The sequence below is a fragment of the Sabethes cyaneus genome, chromosome 3 (assembly GCF_943734655.1).
Source record: "Sabethes cyaneus chromosome 3, idSabCyanKW18_F2, whole genome shotgun sequence".
NCBI classification, from domain to species: Eukaryota; Metazoa; Arthropoda; class Insecta; order Diptera; family Culicidae; genus Sabethes; species Sabethes cyaneus.
This window is the reverse complement of record NC_071355.1, coordinates 169628220-169641487: the sequence shown is the minus strand read 5'-3', so window position 1 is coordinate 169641487 and position 13268 is coordinate 169628220. Positions and strand designations below refer to the sequence as shown.

At 37.1% G+C, this 13268-nt stretch overlaps 3 protein-coding genes across 3 annotated transcripts in view; all 3 read right to left on the bottom strand.

The window, feature by feature from the left end:
• LOC128741180 (GYF domain-containing protein gyf-1) overlaps positions 1-6289 on the bottom strand; it is a 45558-nt gene extending 39269 nt beyond the window's left edge. Inside the window, exons 1-2 of the mRNA XM_053836798.1 lie at positions 6118-6289; positions 16-157 (exon numbers count right to left, since the gene is read on the bottom strand). Of these exons, the coding sequence (XP_053692773.1) occupies positions 16-52 (37 nt within the window). The 5' untranslated portion in view covers positions 53-157; positions 6118-6289. The remainder of the gene's footprint in view (positions 1-15; positions 158-6117) is intronic.
• Positions 6290-6999: 710 nt separating this feature from the next.
• Positions 7000-8826, bottom strand: LOC128742452 (prolactin regulatory element-binding protein). Its single transcript, XM_053838820.1, has 3 exons — positions 8561-8826; positions 7376-8474; positions 7000-7318 (listed from the first exon to the last, which is right to left on the bottom strand). Exons 1-3 carry the CDS (start codon positions 8699-8701, stop codon positions 7233-7235), a joined length of 1326 nt encoding a protein of 441 aa, XP_053694795.1. The 5' UTR covers positions 8702-8826; the 3' UTR covers positions 7000-7232.
• Positions 8827-10394: 1568 nt separating this feature from the next.
• Positions 10395-13089, bottom strand: LOC128740408 (venom dipeptidyl peptidase 4). The gene is made up of 8 exons (XM_053835949.1): positions 12936-13089; positions 12783-12877; positions 12589-12719; positions 12336-12529; positions 11839-12230; positions 10814-11786; positions 10543-10754; positions 10395-10484 (listed from the first exon to the last, which is right to left on the bottom strand). Exons 1-8 carry the CDS (start codon positions 13087-13089, stop codon positions 10395-10397), a joined length of 2241 nt encoding a protein of 746 aa, XP_053691924.1.
• Positions 13090-13268: the final 179 nt, after the last annotated feature.

Here is a 13268-nt window from a genome sequence, read left to right as displayed (position 1 = left end):
TATTCGTTAACTCACCTTCCGTTGATTGGACTTCCTTAACTGGTTCAGTCATCGCGTCAAGGTGCACTAAATCTGGTAAACTCAGCACAACTACAACAGTGATGGTGTGTTTTTGCTAGTTGCAGAAACTATTTAGTATTTAAAGATATTCAGTGTACTGCAAGGAAATATTAGAAACGAGAAATTCGTTACTTACTAATTATCACAAAAGGCAGGAGAGATATTTAATGATTCAAACTAAAGAACATATAACTTTTGGCGTGTAGGCGTAGAGTATAACCGCTATAGTCAAGCTCAATAAATGGTGTAGATACAAAACCAGTTAAACCAGCAGCCCATGGGATGTTGGCGGCTATTAAGTTCTTTGTCATGGTAATTTGTTTACTTATTTGCACTAACAAACAAGTAGTAACCCAAACCTGACTGACTGCGCAGCTTACAATGAAATATAATGAAACGATACTGTAGAAGACGTCAGGTGGACAGACGAGAACATGCAAACCATCCTTTTCCTGTACCGGTACTACGTCTATAGGCTTTTGACATCATCGTAAACAATGCTATTTCTGAACATCCGACATTCGTTCAAACCTGAGACGTTCAAACTAACGGATATGAAATGCTCAGAGATATCCAAGACAGTACCAGCACAAAGAATAAATCTCGCGTAACTTTTCATAAGGGCCTAAGTAACATTGAAAGACTCTTTAGGCTTTTTTTTTCGATTATTACGGCACAATAAATGCATTACAGCGAAAAAATTTTAACGTTGCCTTGATCTCGACCTATGTGAAACCACTATTAGTTCCAGGTACATGTGCCTCGTATGAATTTCAAAAGGTAACCGTGGTGACTGGTTAGCAAAGTCAAAAGATATTTTCCCTAAAAATCTGGTAAACGAAAATATAAAGAACAGGCTAAAAACTGGCAGTTATTTGGCCCGATGAAAAGAATAAGATAGTTTTTTGGAAACCTCTTGGAGAGTTTCCTCTCCTCAATTTTACATCTTCAATTGAAATGAGATATGATGAACTTTTCGCAAGACGAAGAAGCAGAAATTTAATCTGTAGCATACCGATAAATCTTTTGGAATAAAAAAAAAAATCCAGATGGCAATATCCAGATTTTACTGGCGTAACGGCAATCACGGTGAATTGAATCAGCAAAACATTAAACATATCATTTGGTTACGCCCGATTTTCCATAAAAGATAATCTTTGGGCTGGAGTATCCAGTTTTGTGTATCCGTACGTGACATCTTAGCAAATTTTTTAATCAATTCGTGTTCCTATTTTCATACCACTCTGCATGAACGAACGATCAGTTATAACTTACAAAATGATGCCTAAAATACCTTTCTTGCTTACAATTTCTTAATCTCTATTTTAATTGTAGGGTGCTGGATGGGTTCGTCTACGGCGGGTCTTCGTCTACTTTCCAGACATATAGACAAGAAACCAGTAGTATAACCAATTTTGATTCGAATTATACTCAAACTAACCTGTTATTGTTATTTATGGATTGTCTCTTCGCTATCAAGGAAAAGATTATGTTAGAAAATTACTATTTTTCACTATTTGTTTAAAAACAAGACATGCTTTTGGTTTTTTTCTACCAGCTTTCAGTACTTTTGAGTACCAGTTTCAAACTATTTCCACTTTTTTTTATATTAGTTGGAGAGCTCTTGCACAGATAAAGAATACATGCATAGATTTTTGTAAATAATTGCTGTCTGTCCCAGATAAACGAAAGCAATGTTGCTTACGACAAAGTGCAGTTTTCCACTGGAGCATGAAAAAATTTTTTCGATAATAAATACTAGATTGCAATTACAATTAAAACAAACGATGACTTGTCATTTGTTATCGTGCCTGAAGCTAACGGTCTAACAAACCAGTCTTCATTGGACGGGGCTGCTAGATAGTCAGTGGGATCATTGCTCTAGTCCTGTAATTCTCCTGTACTCTAACTGCTGGTTGCGAAGTCTGTCGATAAAAAAGGGTCAAGGCTTTAAAGGTGTTTAGCCCCAAGGATTTGCTTTTTTGACGATTTGTTATGCGGATTTTGAGAAAAAATGAAACCCAAAATTGTTTTTAATTTTTTTATTAGCCATGGTATGGCTAGGTAGAGGTAGTAGTATGAGGGAAGCTATGAAGGATCAGTTCAAGGGTAATAAGGGTTTGCCAATGTATGTGAGTAGACCTACTGTAGTAGACCAAACTCGGTTAGCAGATGAATTTCACGAGTTTCGCGATTAGGCGGACCCACAAACAAAGACACTCGTGCACATTCCGGGGAATCTCCTTTCAGTATTAGGATTCGTGTTTGAGATTGAGTCAATTTCAAATTATTTTTATGAAAACCATAAACGTGAACAAAAAATAAGCCTTTTCAAACCAAATTGCCATATATTCCAGTTTTCTTATTTTTTTTCATTTTTTTGTTTTAATTTTAATATTGTTTCAATCGAGAAAAAACAACTGACTGACTCTTAGTGTTGTTAAACAAATGGAAAAACGATGTACTGCGAGCTGTAAACCCATGATCTTTTGAACGAATAATTCACCATCACATGAATTCAAGGCCGCAATATAATCTTTAAATGAATGGTACTATGTCGCATTGATGGCTTCGCGTTTCCAGAATTACCAATAACATCCAACTTTTCAAACAAGTTTCGTGATTGATTCTTCAATTATGTTGGCCAGAATTGGACATAATTTTTTAATTAAAAAAGTTCAACGCATTTTGTAATCAAGTTGAGTTTCTTTGTTATGTTACCATAACCTACTGTGGGTGATGTGTATGAGAAAGCAAAAGGCATCTATCCACTGATGAAGTCATTAGACAAACACGAAATCCCGATGCACTCATTGAAATACCCTTCATTACACACCAGAAATAAAGCCAAGTGCAGCAGAAAAAAAACTACATTTCAGACACGAATCGGCTGGATGAGGTTCATTTGCACAACTTGCACTCTCTTTCTCGTTTGCTTCGTGTGTCACACAGTCGGTCTGAATACGGAGGAAGACTTGCAGGTTTGTTGACTTCTGGCGTTGCTTTTTATGGCAAAACAGGAATCAACTAGCAACCGGTCACAGATGCTCGAAGGAAACGCAAAATTGTAGACAACTACTCGCTACACAGTCGGCGGAGTTTTTGTTATACTGCCCGTTAAAACAATACAATTTCGCCATGGAATGGAAGCAATTTTAATAGGTATTGCTAATGCAATTGAATCCTATCAAATTATACTAAACTAGAATCATAAATGGTGTAAATTTGTTGCTATGGTACTGGTACGGTTTAGGTTTAAACAGCCATCATAATGAGATTTCCAATTAATTGATACTGGGATTACTGGGATATTTACGGCATTAAAATAAATTTACTTTGGCCTACTTTAAATGTTTTGAACAATTGAAAGCACGATTCCTATTAGGAAGGACTCTTAGGAATTAGGAATTAGTGAGCCTATTCTATATACTAGTCTAATTTTTCATCGACAGTCTAATCTATTTGAATGCACTTTAGATAAAATTACTTTTCTTTGTTATAATTAAAAACTTCTAAGTGAGATTATCGGTAATATCATCTATTATAGTCAAATTAGTCGTGAAATTTTTAGCTAAATGGAAAAATATTATACACCATGCAAATGTTCTGGTTATGACGTATTCTCCCCAATAAATTAATTCTTATCAAAATTCGTGGTTTCTTTCCCGATGATTTTATTTATTGATTTATTTATTTATTAATTCAACATCAACCAGGGCTGTCCTGCACTGAGTGCACCTATTTTGCTTTTTTAACTGTAATACCTAAACCACGCAAAATTCGAAAATGTTATGTGTTGGGCATTTATAAAGTCCATTATTATCCATAAGATTGCTGAACTAAGTATTGCTGAACTAAGTAAGTATCTTAAGTAATTACGGCGCACTCCCAGTTCACACTGGGCGGCGCACCATGAGCGCTCTCTGCGCACCATCCAGAGTGAAGTGAGAGTGCGTCGTAAATATTTAAGATAGAGTAGGACTGTCCCGGATTTGGATGGCTCGTCCCGGATTACTAAACGTCCCGGAAAGTGTCCCGTATTGATTAATTTTTTCATCGAAACAGTTTCTAAGGATGAAACGTAGGAAATTATGTTACATTGCATGAAAAAACTTACTGTTGACGCTCGTCAGCCGGTGCACACCCTACCCAGTCACGGTCCCGGCCAGCCGACACCTCGAACTCCTCATCTGACCAATGTCGCTAGTAACTGTTCTCTTCATCTACAGCGTTTACTTCATTATCCCTTGACTTGAAGTCACTTGACATCGAATGGCCTGATTCTAATAAGATTCGATCCCACTCTCTCGCTTGTCAAAGCAGACGGTTACGGAACCCCCCTGATTCGATCGATTTGGTTTGTGGATTATATATTTAAATAATAATATTCAAATAGTTTGACTATTTGGTTTGTGGATAATAATATTTAAATAATCACCCCTATTCTGTATCGTTATTTCGTTCTTTATTGTTTCGAACGAGATGTTTTGCCTATTTGATTTTGCTGGCGGAAATTTCGTTCAAAATATAGAATAGCGGTGAATAATATTTAAACAGTTTGACTAGTTATTATCCACAAACCAAATCGATCGAATCAGGGAAGTTCCGTAACCGTCTGCTTTGACAAGCGAGAGAGTGGGATCGAATCTTATTAGAATCAGGCCATTCGATGTCAAGTGACTTTAACATGACTTTATTTTCATTAGGCCTCTCATTACCTTCTCTTCATGCTGCATTCTATAATATTACTCCGATGAAGCTTTTTGATGCTTTTGACAGTGATAAAAGGCTCTCACATAGTTAAATGTCTATTAGTTAAAATAACGCAATGGATTCTCGCCAAGGATGACTTCATGATATGAGATAGTACTGGGTTTTGTGTAAAGTAGAACAAAGTTTTGAAGGAAGAGTAAATCCAATACACATTACATGCAAACACAAAATTTAATAAAGCATATCGCTCTGTCAATAGCGATTATAGCAAAATGAAATGTAATCCAGGTTATACAGCAAACATCCGCGGTATCACAATAGATTAACAATACTGGTCGCAGTGCTGAGTTCATACAGGAATAAAAAAAACCAAGGCAAAACAAGATTGTGTGCTACGTACCGTACCTGAACTGCACATAATTCTACGTCAACCTCGCGCCCTTTGAAACAGACCATCATACATTTTGATAAGAGTAAACAGTTTATAAGATTTTATTTAAATTATTTTTTGTAGCGATCATTTTAATGCAAATTTAGTACACATAAATTTGAATTCCATTTATCCAATATCCATTTTTTATACAAATTATTAAATTTACGGGGAAATACGCGATTTGTTGCAAATGTCAAAATTCACGCGGGTCTTTCCATGCAATTTTTCTACGCATTACGTATCATACAGCGTAAAAAGTAATTTGGGTGCTAGTGAAATTCGTTCTGTGGTTTAATTTACCGATATACACTAAAATCGCTTTTACGCGGTTTGGTTTTTATGCCAATATTTGTAGGCGATTTTCAAAACGGTGTTTTTTACGCAAATTTCGAAAATCGCGGAAAAATACGCAAATTTTGGAATGTACTCGGATGTGCTCTAATTGTACGCGTAGTTTTGGAATTCACAAGGTTTTTTACACAAATTTTGAAATTTATGTTGTTTTTTATGCAAACTTTTGTGTTTATGCGGTTTTTGACGCGAATTTTGGAATTTTGAATGGAATTTTTTCCGCGTCGTTTTGATTCACGCGGAACGTATCCTTTACGTAAAAAGCGACTTGAGTGTATTTCTATATTAGCGAACAACTTTTTAGCGGCTGCATGGGAGTGTATGACAAAACTTAGGTTGTGATAATACAACTTTAGTTTGCTCTCTATTAAACGAGACATGTTTAATGTTATTTCATGAAAAGCAAAGCAAATCGTTTCACTTATACGGCATATTGTTAGTTAAATTTGAAGCGCAATGAACATTTTAGTGATTTTTTGTCATTCTAATCTCCGCAGCACATTTAACGTTCCATTGTTCATCCAACAATAAAAACATGTAGGTACTGAATAAGTGCATACCTTCAATCTTCCTGATTAAACAGTATCACTTCACACAATTTGAACTTGACACTATCACAAACTTACGATAATTAAAAACGGGAACTCTTGAAATCGAACAATTTAAAATCGTTGATGAAACTAGTCAAACAAAGACAAAATAATTTTCACAAACAAAAAATTCAACCGAGTGTTACTCGCTTCGAAACGAAACTGAATAGAACTGCACGATCAACGGATATCGACTGAAAAAAAAACAAGTTCGTTGCCGTTGCGCAGCGTTCAACTCAACTGACAGAAGCCCAAAACAACAGAAAGAAATATACCACTTTCCAGCGCCTGCTTTATCGGCTTCATCTTGCAACGGGGATCGGGAAGTAGGGTATTTTAACCAATAATGGACAGTAGGTTGTTACAATTATTTTACATAAATATTTTGAACAGATGTTGGATAACCATGACGTGTCAATGTCTGCAGATAAGATAAAGATTTTCAAAAACTTATTCCAGAAATACGAGCCGCTAATGTTCAAAATAATAGTGCTTCCACTATAGGAAAACGGCTAATTACTACTTAGCAAACAAGCTTTAAAATGTTTTCAAATGAGAAGATAAATTACATTGTACCTATTTTCCTTGATGTATTTTCCTTGACCTGATACAAAAGTTTCAAACTAACAGGCTACCGTAAGAAATAAACAAACAAATTACAAATTACAAACGTAATCCAAACTGTGTAAGATGTAATTTTAGAATTTACAGCATTGCATAATTAAAGACCAACAATTCAATAGGGCCGTAGTCCAATATGTAAGTAAACCGAGTTTGGGATAGATGGGACAGATAACTGAGAACCCTTCGTATTTCGAACAATAACCAAGCTGACAGATTGTAAACTATGCTTTTATAGTGCATTGATATATTTTCTATTTTTATGATAGACTACTAGGACAATAGAATAAATTAACACCTCACTTACAATGAGCTCTTATTTGCTTGTATCGAGTCAATAAGGTTAAACCGATTACAATAGTAGTTTTGTTCCCTAAACAATTTCGTTCGTCTGATTTAATGTTTTATAAATTGTACAACGATTACCTAATAGCTTTTCGATCCTATGCAACGAACATCTCCACTCACAATCCAATGTATGAACAGAAGCAAAACGTAACGAACAATATCAAAATAATTGCGAAAACAGCAACCCAGGCTGGTAAAGAATCTGAAATATGATGTCCAAATGTATATACAGTTATAAAAAAAACGTACAATGACTTACGTCTGTACTGCAAACTATGCACGCAAACGCGATTATCCACCGAGATGGATAGAACAGCCGCTTCAGTGTCGCCGGTAACAGACGGACCATCAAAGTTTGTAACCGGAAGAAATTCCAGTCCTGTTACGAACATTGCATGGGCATTGGAAACATGAAGCACTCGCTGTAAACTAAATGCAATGTAAATCGATACTGAACCACTGAACATTGTCCCAATGGCTACAAAACGACCGTCGTCTCGCACAGCCAACGCTGCTAATGATTCATCAATTTCTACCACACGCGTCAACCGACCAGTCTCCGGATTCCACTGCTGAAGAAGTCCCTTAGCTTTGCCCGATTTTGAAAAGGGATTTGCCAATGTAAAGAGTCGATGCTTATCCTTTTGACCTTCAATAACGCCATATCGGCAGCGTTTCATCAGATACCGTATTCCTTCGGGCGGATTCCAGGTCAGCTTTCGAGACTCTTTGTCTGGATTTATTGACCATATCACTCCAAGTCCATCTTTCGCTATCGAAACAATATGTTTATTATCTGGACTAAAGTCCAGATCATCAATCTCTTTAGTATGGGCAGCGATGTCTGACAATAAAGTCATTTTGGGAAAATTCCATATCCTTAAATGTCCATCCATTCCACCGGTAGCCATGATACGTCCATTAGGACTAATTCGAACAACTCGTTGCAGTGGTTCTGATTCCGTAAAATCAGTTTGCACCGAATCACCTGTTTTGATTTCGAAACGAATTTGCTTTTTGACCTTATTTGCATTTTCTTGTTTTTCATGCTTTTGGTTAGCTGATTGGGTTTGGTGATTGGCCTGGCCATTGGCCTGCGGCTGATAAGAAATATTTTTGCGTTTTCGCAGACCATCTAACGAATCTGCTTTAGTGCCACCCACCATGTCGCCATCCGATGAAGAGATTATTGAGTTTACAAGATACATCTGGCAGTGGCTTTCTTGACCAGCAAGGAGTAAGGTTCGTTTCTCATCATTCCGGATAGCACAATTCATCACAACCGTTGGACCAGTTTCATGTCGAACTATTTCGTCGGCTACATAGCGATCACCATTGTGATAAATTTCATATATTTCCTGCAATGAATAATTTAGTTGTTTCATCAAATATGTTGAAACATTTAATAGGTGATTGAAATGGCTTTTCATTAACGATTACATACAAATCCATTAGCTACTCCGGTTTTCGAGGCTCCTCCCCCACCAGCAACAAGGACGTGTCGGCTAGTCAACATTTCAATAGCGTATAATGGGAAGTTGACCCGCGCTAACAGACCTTCGTTGGGTTTCCTTGTCGGTGGCATTTTTTCCAGCGGTTTGATTTACGTTATCCGTTTTAAATACTACCGTAATGTCCACAACAAAATCTATAAAACTCCAATATTAATCCGAACACTGAGGACATCGAGAGACACATCCACTTCTTACTTTTGCATATTTACTTCCACGTATTTACTGTCAAATTTGAGGAGTCAACTGTCAAACACAGTAGAGGCCGTCGCCCGGTTGCCCCGTAACGCTTGCGCTTAATCAGTGTTGCCTGTCTGAACAATTACGACATTTTAAGGAAGTTGGGCAAAGATCAAGGAAAAGATAAACGAAAAATTTGAATTATCTATACCTATAAAAATGGATTTCTGTCTGTCTGTCTGTCGGGATGTTCCTTATAGAATCGAAAACTACTGAACCAATCGGCGTGAAAATTTGCATGTAGAGGTTTTTGGGGCCAGGAAAGGTTCTTATGATGGTTAGAGACCCCTTCCCCACTAAGAGAGGAGGCGCCCATACAAATGAAACACAAATTTTTGCATAGCTAATCAAGCAAATGGAACAAAATTTGGCATTAGGGTGTTTTTAGAGACAAGAATTTTTTCTATGGTGAATTGAGACCCCTCCGCTCTTTAGAAGGGGAATTATGACTATTCTGCCCTTTAAGAGGGGGGACTTCCATACAAATGAAACACAAATTGCTTCATTACTCGAGAACTGAAGATAGAATTGACAAAAGGGCGAATGTCGCAAATGAAAACAAAACGGGTGAGAGTTATTAATTATCTAATCTAGTATTGCGGTTTAGAAACACATTCTAAAAATAAAGCATTATTTCCATGCGGGGTGGATCACGCCCACCAACGGGGTTAAACCGCCGTAATGTATAACTATAACAATAATTCTTGTTTAAATAAAATAAATCATTTGGCCATCAAATAATGTACGCGTTCTCCAGAAATCCGTAATTCTGAAATAGCGTTTTTGTTCATCCTGAGTTAGTTCCAACCCGACCACTGAATAGTTAAAAAAAACATTTTCGGTAAAATAAACAAACGTTTTAGGGTTGTCTAAAAACTTCAACCTGGAGTAAAACCAAGTTCTACTTGAGTGAAAAACAAACGTTTTGACCGCTATTCGATTGGAACTAGGACGAGCTTTGATGCATTTTCAAGAAAAAAATGTTTTGCAATTAGTAATTTTGGAGATACAAGAATCCCTCGTATAAGGCAATGGGTGGTGCTCTATGCCCACCACGATGTCTCAGCTCTTTATTAACCAATAAAGTTGAGTTTTGGTAGTTGACTTGGTTATAGCAGATATAGCTAACAATGCCAAAAATCCACTTTATTGGTTAATGAGCAACTAAGAAATGAGGTGGGAGTACAGCACCTCTCACCGCCTTTATTCGGGGACAGCTGTAAGCGAAATCAGAGTAGGTATGTAAATCGGAAAGTTGTTCTTGGAGTTTTCTGAGAAAATAAGAGATCTAGAATTTTTAAAATATTGTTTTCGTTCTTCGGTTGCTTCTAAATATTGGTTTCGTTCAAATAACTTCGCCCGCGTATAAACTTCCATGAGATTCTGGGACATGGCCGCGGCCCACTTTGCACGATAGTTTTGAAAAATTTAGAAATGTCTTCGAAAATGCTAGATAAATATAATTCAATTTGATATACACATCATATTATTAAGTAACATGCCATAAGCACACTAACACTTTCTTTTCTATTCAAAACATTGGTCCCAGAAGTAATCCATGGTATGGTAGAGATGTTTTTGTACTCCAGAAAGTCCATGAGCTTCGTCGGGGTAGCTCTGGAACATAAAAAAGAAGCAGCAATAGCAATGCAATTAGTGCCAATGTAAAACTTACCATTTGTTCAAATTGAATATTTTCTTTTACAAGCTCCCGTACGAAAACCATTGAATTTTGATAATGTACATTATCGTCAGCATTTCCATGTATCAAAAGAAACAGATGATTTTTCATTCCATCAACATACTGGCTGACATCTCCCCGGTCGTATCCAGCTCGATTGTCCTCTGCTGTAGGTAAACCCATATACCTCTCCGTGTATATAGAATCTAAACAACGAGATTGACATTTTAATGATAATTTTAATCAAATGTTTATCAATACTTACCGTAGAACATCCACGATGTTACTGGAGCGACAGATATGCCGCATTTGAAGACCTGCTCAGTGTCTTTTTCGAGAGTCATTGATGTCACGTAACCACCATAACTCCATCCCCAAATACCGGTTCGATCTCGGTCGATAAAATTATACTTATTTTGAAGGTACCGAGTAACCGCAATTTGATCTACTACCTCGAATGTACCCAAGTTATCGTTAATGGTAAACAAGTACTTATAACCTTGATTTCCCGTGCCACGGCCATCTATTTGACAATAAATAGTTTTCTTTGTAGTTGTCAAATAGTCTCCGAAACCGATTCCAAAGCTATCAGTTACCCTAACAGAATTGGGTCCCCCGTATACTTGTACGATCATCGGGAATTTTTCCTCATTATTTTGGAGATTTTCAAAATCAATTTCCGGTGGAAGGTATAATCGCACAGAAGCTTCAAATTCGCCATCTCCCACGGGAACTCTAACATATCGTACTTGCGTCTTTTTATAGCTGTTCAGTTTATTTCGAAGCTCCTCGTTCAACTGCCAGTCCATTACATGTTGGAGGTCGCTAGTGCGGAAAATCTGAGAGTACGAAACGGTAGGACCAGAACATGTTGCTGCAAAATTTGTATAGTCTGTGCTGAAGGAAACGCCCGCATAATTACAAGGGATGTCATTTTCTAGTTTGTCCTTAAGCAATGAACACGTTAAACAATCGCTATCCCGGTAAACGTGACGGTGGTGTGGTGTTTTGGCTGAAACAGCTGTGTAATAAATTTCATTTCTAGCCTCATCGTAACCGTTAATAGCGGTTACGGTATATTCATCGGCAGACTTGAAGACAACTGGGTTAGATTCTACCAGTTCCCATATTTTGCGCCAACCATTGTTGTTGCCAAGGAAGAAGCAGCGATCACCCGTGGTAGTGCAACGTGGCGTGTACAGATCGTACCACCCATCAGCTTCATCAATACTGGCAAACTATAGGACAGTTAACAAATACCATCGGATAGAATTTAAATTGAATACTCACCTCGGTACAGATTAAAGACTGCACATTACAACGCTGGAATGTTGCGACATTTTGTCGACGATTCGTCCAGATTACTCCTAAGTCTCGGCCGATCCAGTTGACCGTTCCTAGTATGTGATCGTTGGATACAATTTCAGTGGGAGCATTAATTTCCACCCAAGATCGTGGAGACGCTGTCAGATCCATCACCCTAAGATGAACCTTTGGGTTGGTGTTGTTTACTTTCGGGTATCTAATCGTATATTCCTCGGGATACTGGTGTTCAGGATCATCCGGATCTCCGTAGACGTGATATGTAAATTCTTTTACATCTACATCATCGAAACTAGCCATAGCAATGTGAGTCCCATCGTTTGAGAACCATAAGGTAGCATCCGTGCCGAAGACTTCCTCTAATAGTATATATTACAAGATATCGATTATAGAATATAGCAAGATATCTTCATTGAGTTACAGGTACTAATCTGAAACTACGATTTTATGAATTAATTATTTACCTTCATAAACCCAATCCGGTACACCATTGTAAATAATGCCAGGCACGCCATCGGATGTAAGAGCAATTTCATCATCACTTGTGAGGGTTGGTCGTAAGTAGACATTGTTATTTTTCACATAGACTAGAGCTTGACCAGTTGGTGATAAGGTGCAGATAGAAACATCATCACCATTTGAAATGTCATAAGAAACTCTGAAAGTTTTTTGTTTTAAATTTGTTTAGGTCTGTTTGTTAAAAAAATCCCGACTTACCCAGAAAGAATATCCAACAGCGCATACTTTGCGAGTGTCGAATGGCGAAAAACTGTCTTGACTGCATACCGAATCAAAACCTTGCTAAAGTCCGGATATATAAACTGGACTGTTGAGCCAGGCCATTTGGACTAAAAATTTTAATTTAGTTATAAATATTGTTTAATATATACTGAAATGCTAGAATGTTTTACCAAATCTTCAGTTTTTAATAGTACAGTTTCAGTTTTGTCTTCCACGTTGTACTTAACGTAGTTGTTATCATCGTTACGGTACAACAATTCATTACCTTCGAAAAGTATTATGCTATAGTTATTCTTGACACAAACTTGAAATTGCAATCTCACCTGATAGCCAGCTAGCACCAAACCCTTTCTGATTAAAGCTGTTGGGGATAATTTCGTCAAGAGCAAAATTCTTTAACTCTTGTTGTTTTGGCTCGGCTGGAGCTGCTCTGGCAGTAGCAAACGTTATGAAAAGTAATAAATAATATATCTTCATCTTAGAAAAACCTAACAAAATCTTTTACTATCATGTGATTCAAAAGCACTCAATTTCGCTCCCACTTAGTATTATCCAGCTTCAGGAAAGATTTCAGACTGCGAACAGGTACCGTGCAATACTTGAATTGATCCACAAATCATGTTATCTGATAACTGACCAATATTGAAAATTTATAC

What these genes read in the sequence shown, in the direction of transcription:
- LOC128740408 (XM_053835949.1), bottom strand. Translation starts at nt 13,089, where the DNA reads ATGAAGATATATTATTTATTACTTTTCATAACGTTTGCTACTGCCAGA. An exon ending in CTGTTGGATATTCTTTCTGG is followed by an intron (nt 12,530 to 12,588) that starts GTAAGTCGGGAT and finishes AAAAACTTTCAG; the next exon opens with AGTTTCTTATGACATTTCAA. An exon ending in AACATCGTGGATGTTCTACG is followed by an intron (nt 10,755 to 10,813) that starts GTAAGTATTGAT and finishes CTCGTTGTTTAG; the next exon opens with ATTCTATATACACGGAGAGG.
- LOC128742452 (XM_053838820.1), bottom strand. Translation starts at nt 8,701, where the DNA reads ATGCCACCGACAAGGAAACCCAACGAAGGTCTGTTAGCGCGGGTCAAC. An exon ending in CCGGAGTAGCTAATGGATTT is followed by an intron (nt 8,475 to 8,560) that starts GTATGTAATCGT and finishes TATTCATTGCAG; the next exon opens with GAAATATATGAAATTTATCA. An exon ending in GCATAGTTTGCAGTACAGAC is followed by an intron (nt 7,319 to 7,375) that starts GTAAGTCATTGT and finishes ATCATATTTCAG; the next exon opens with ATTCTTTACCAGCCTGGGTT.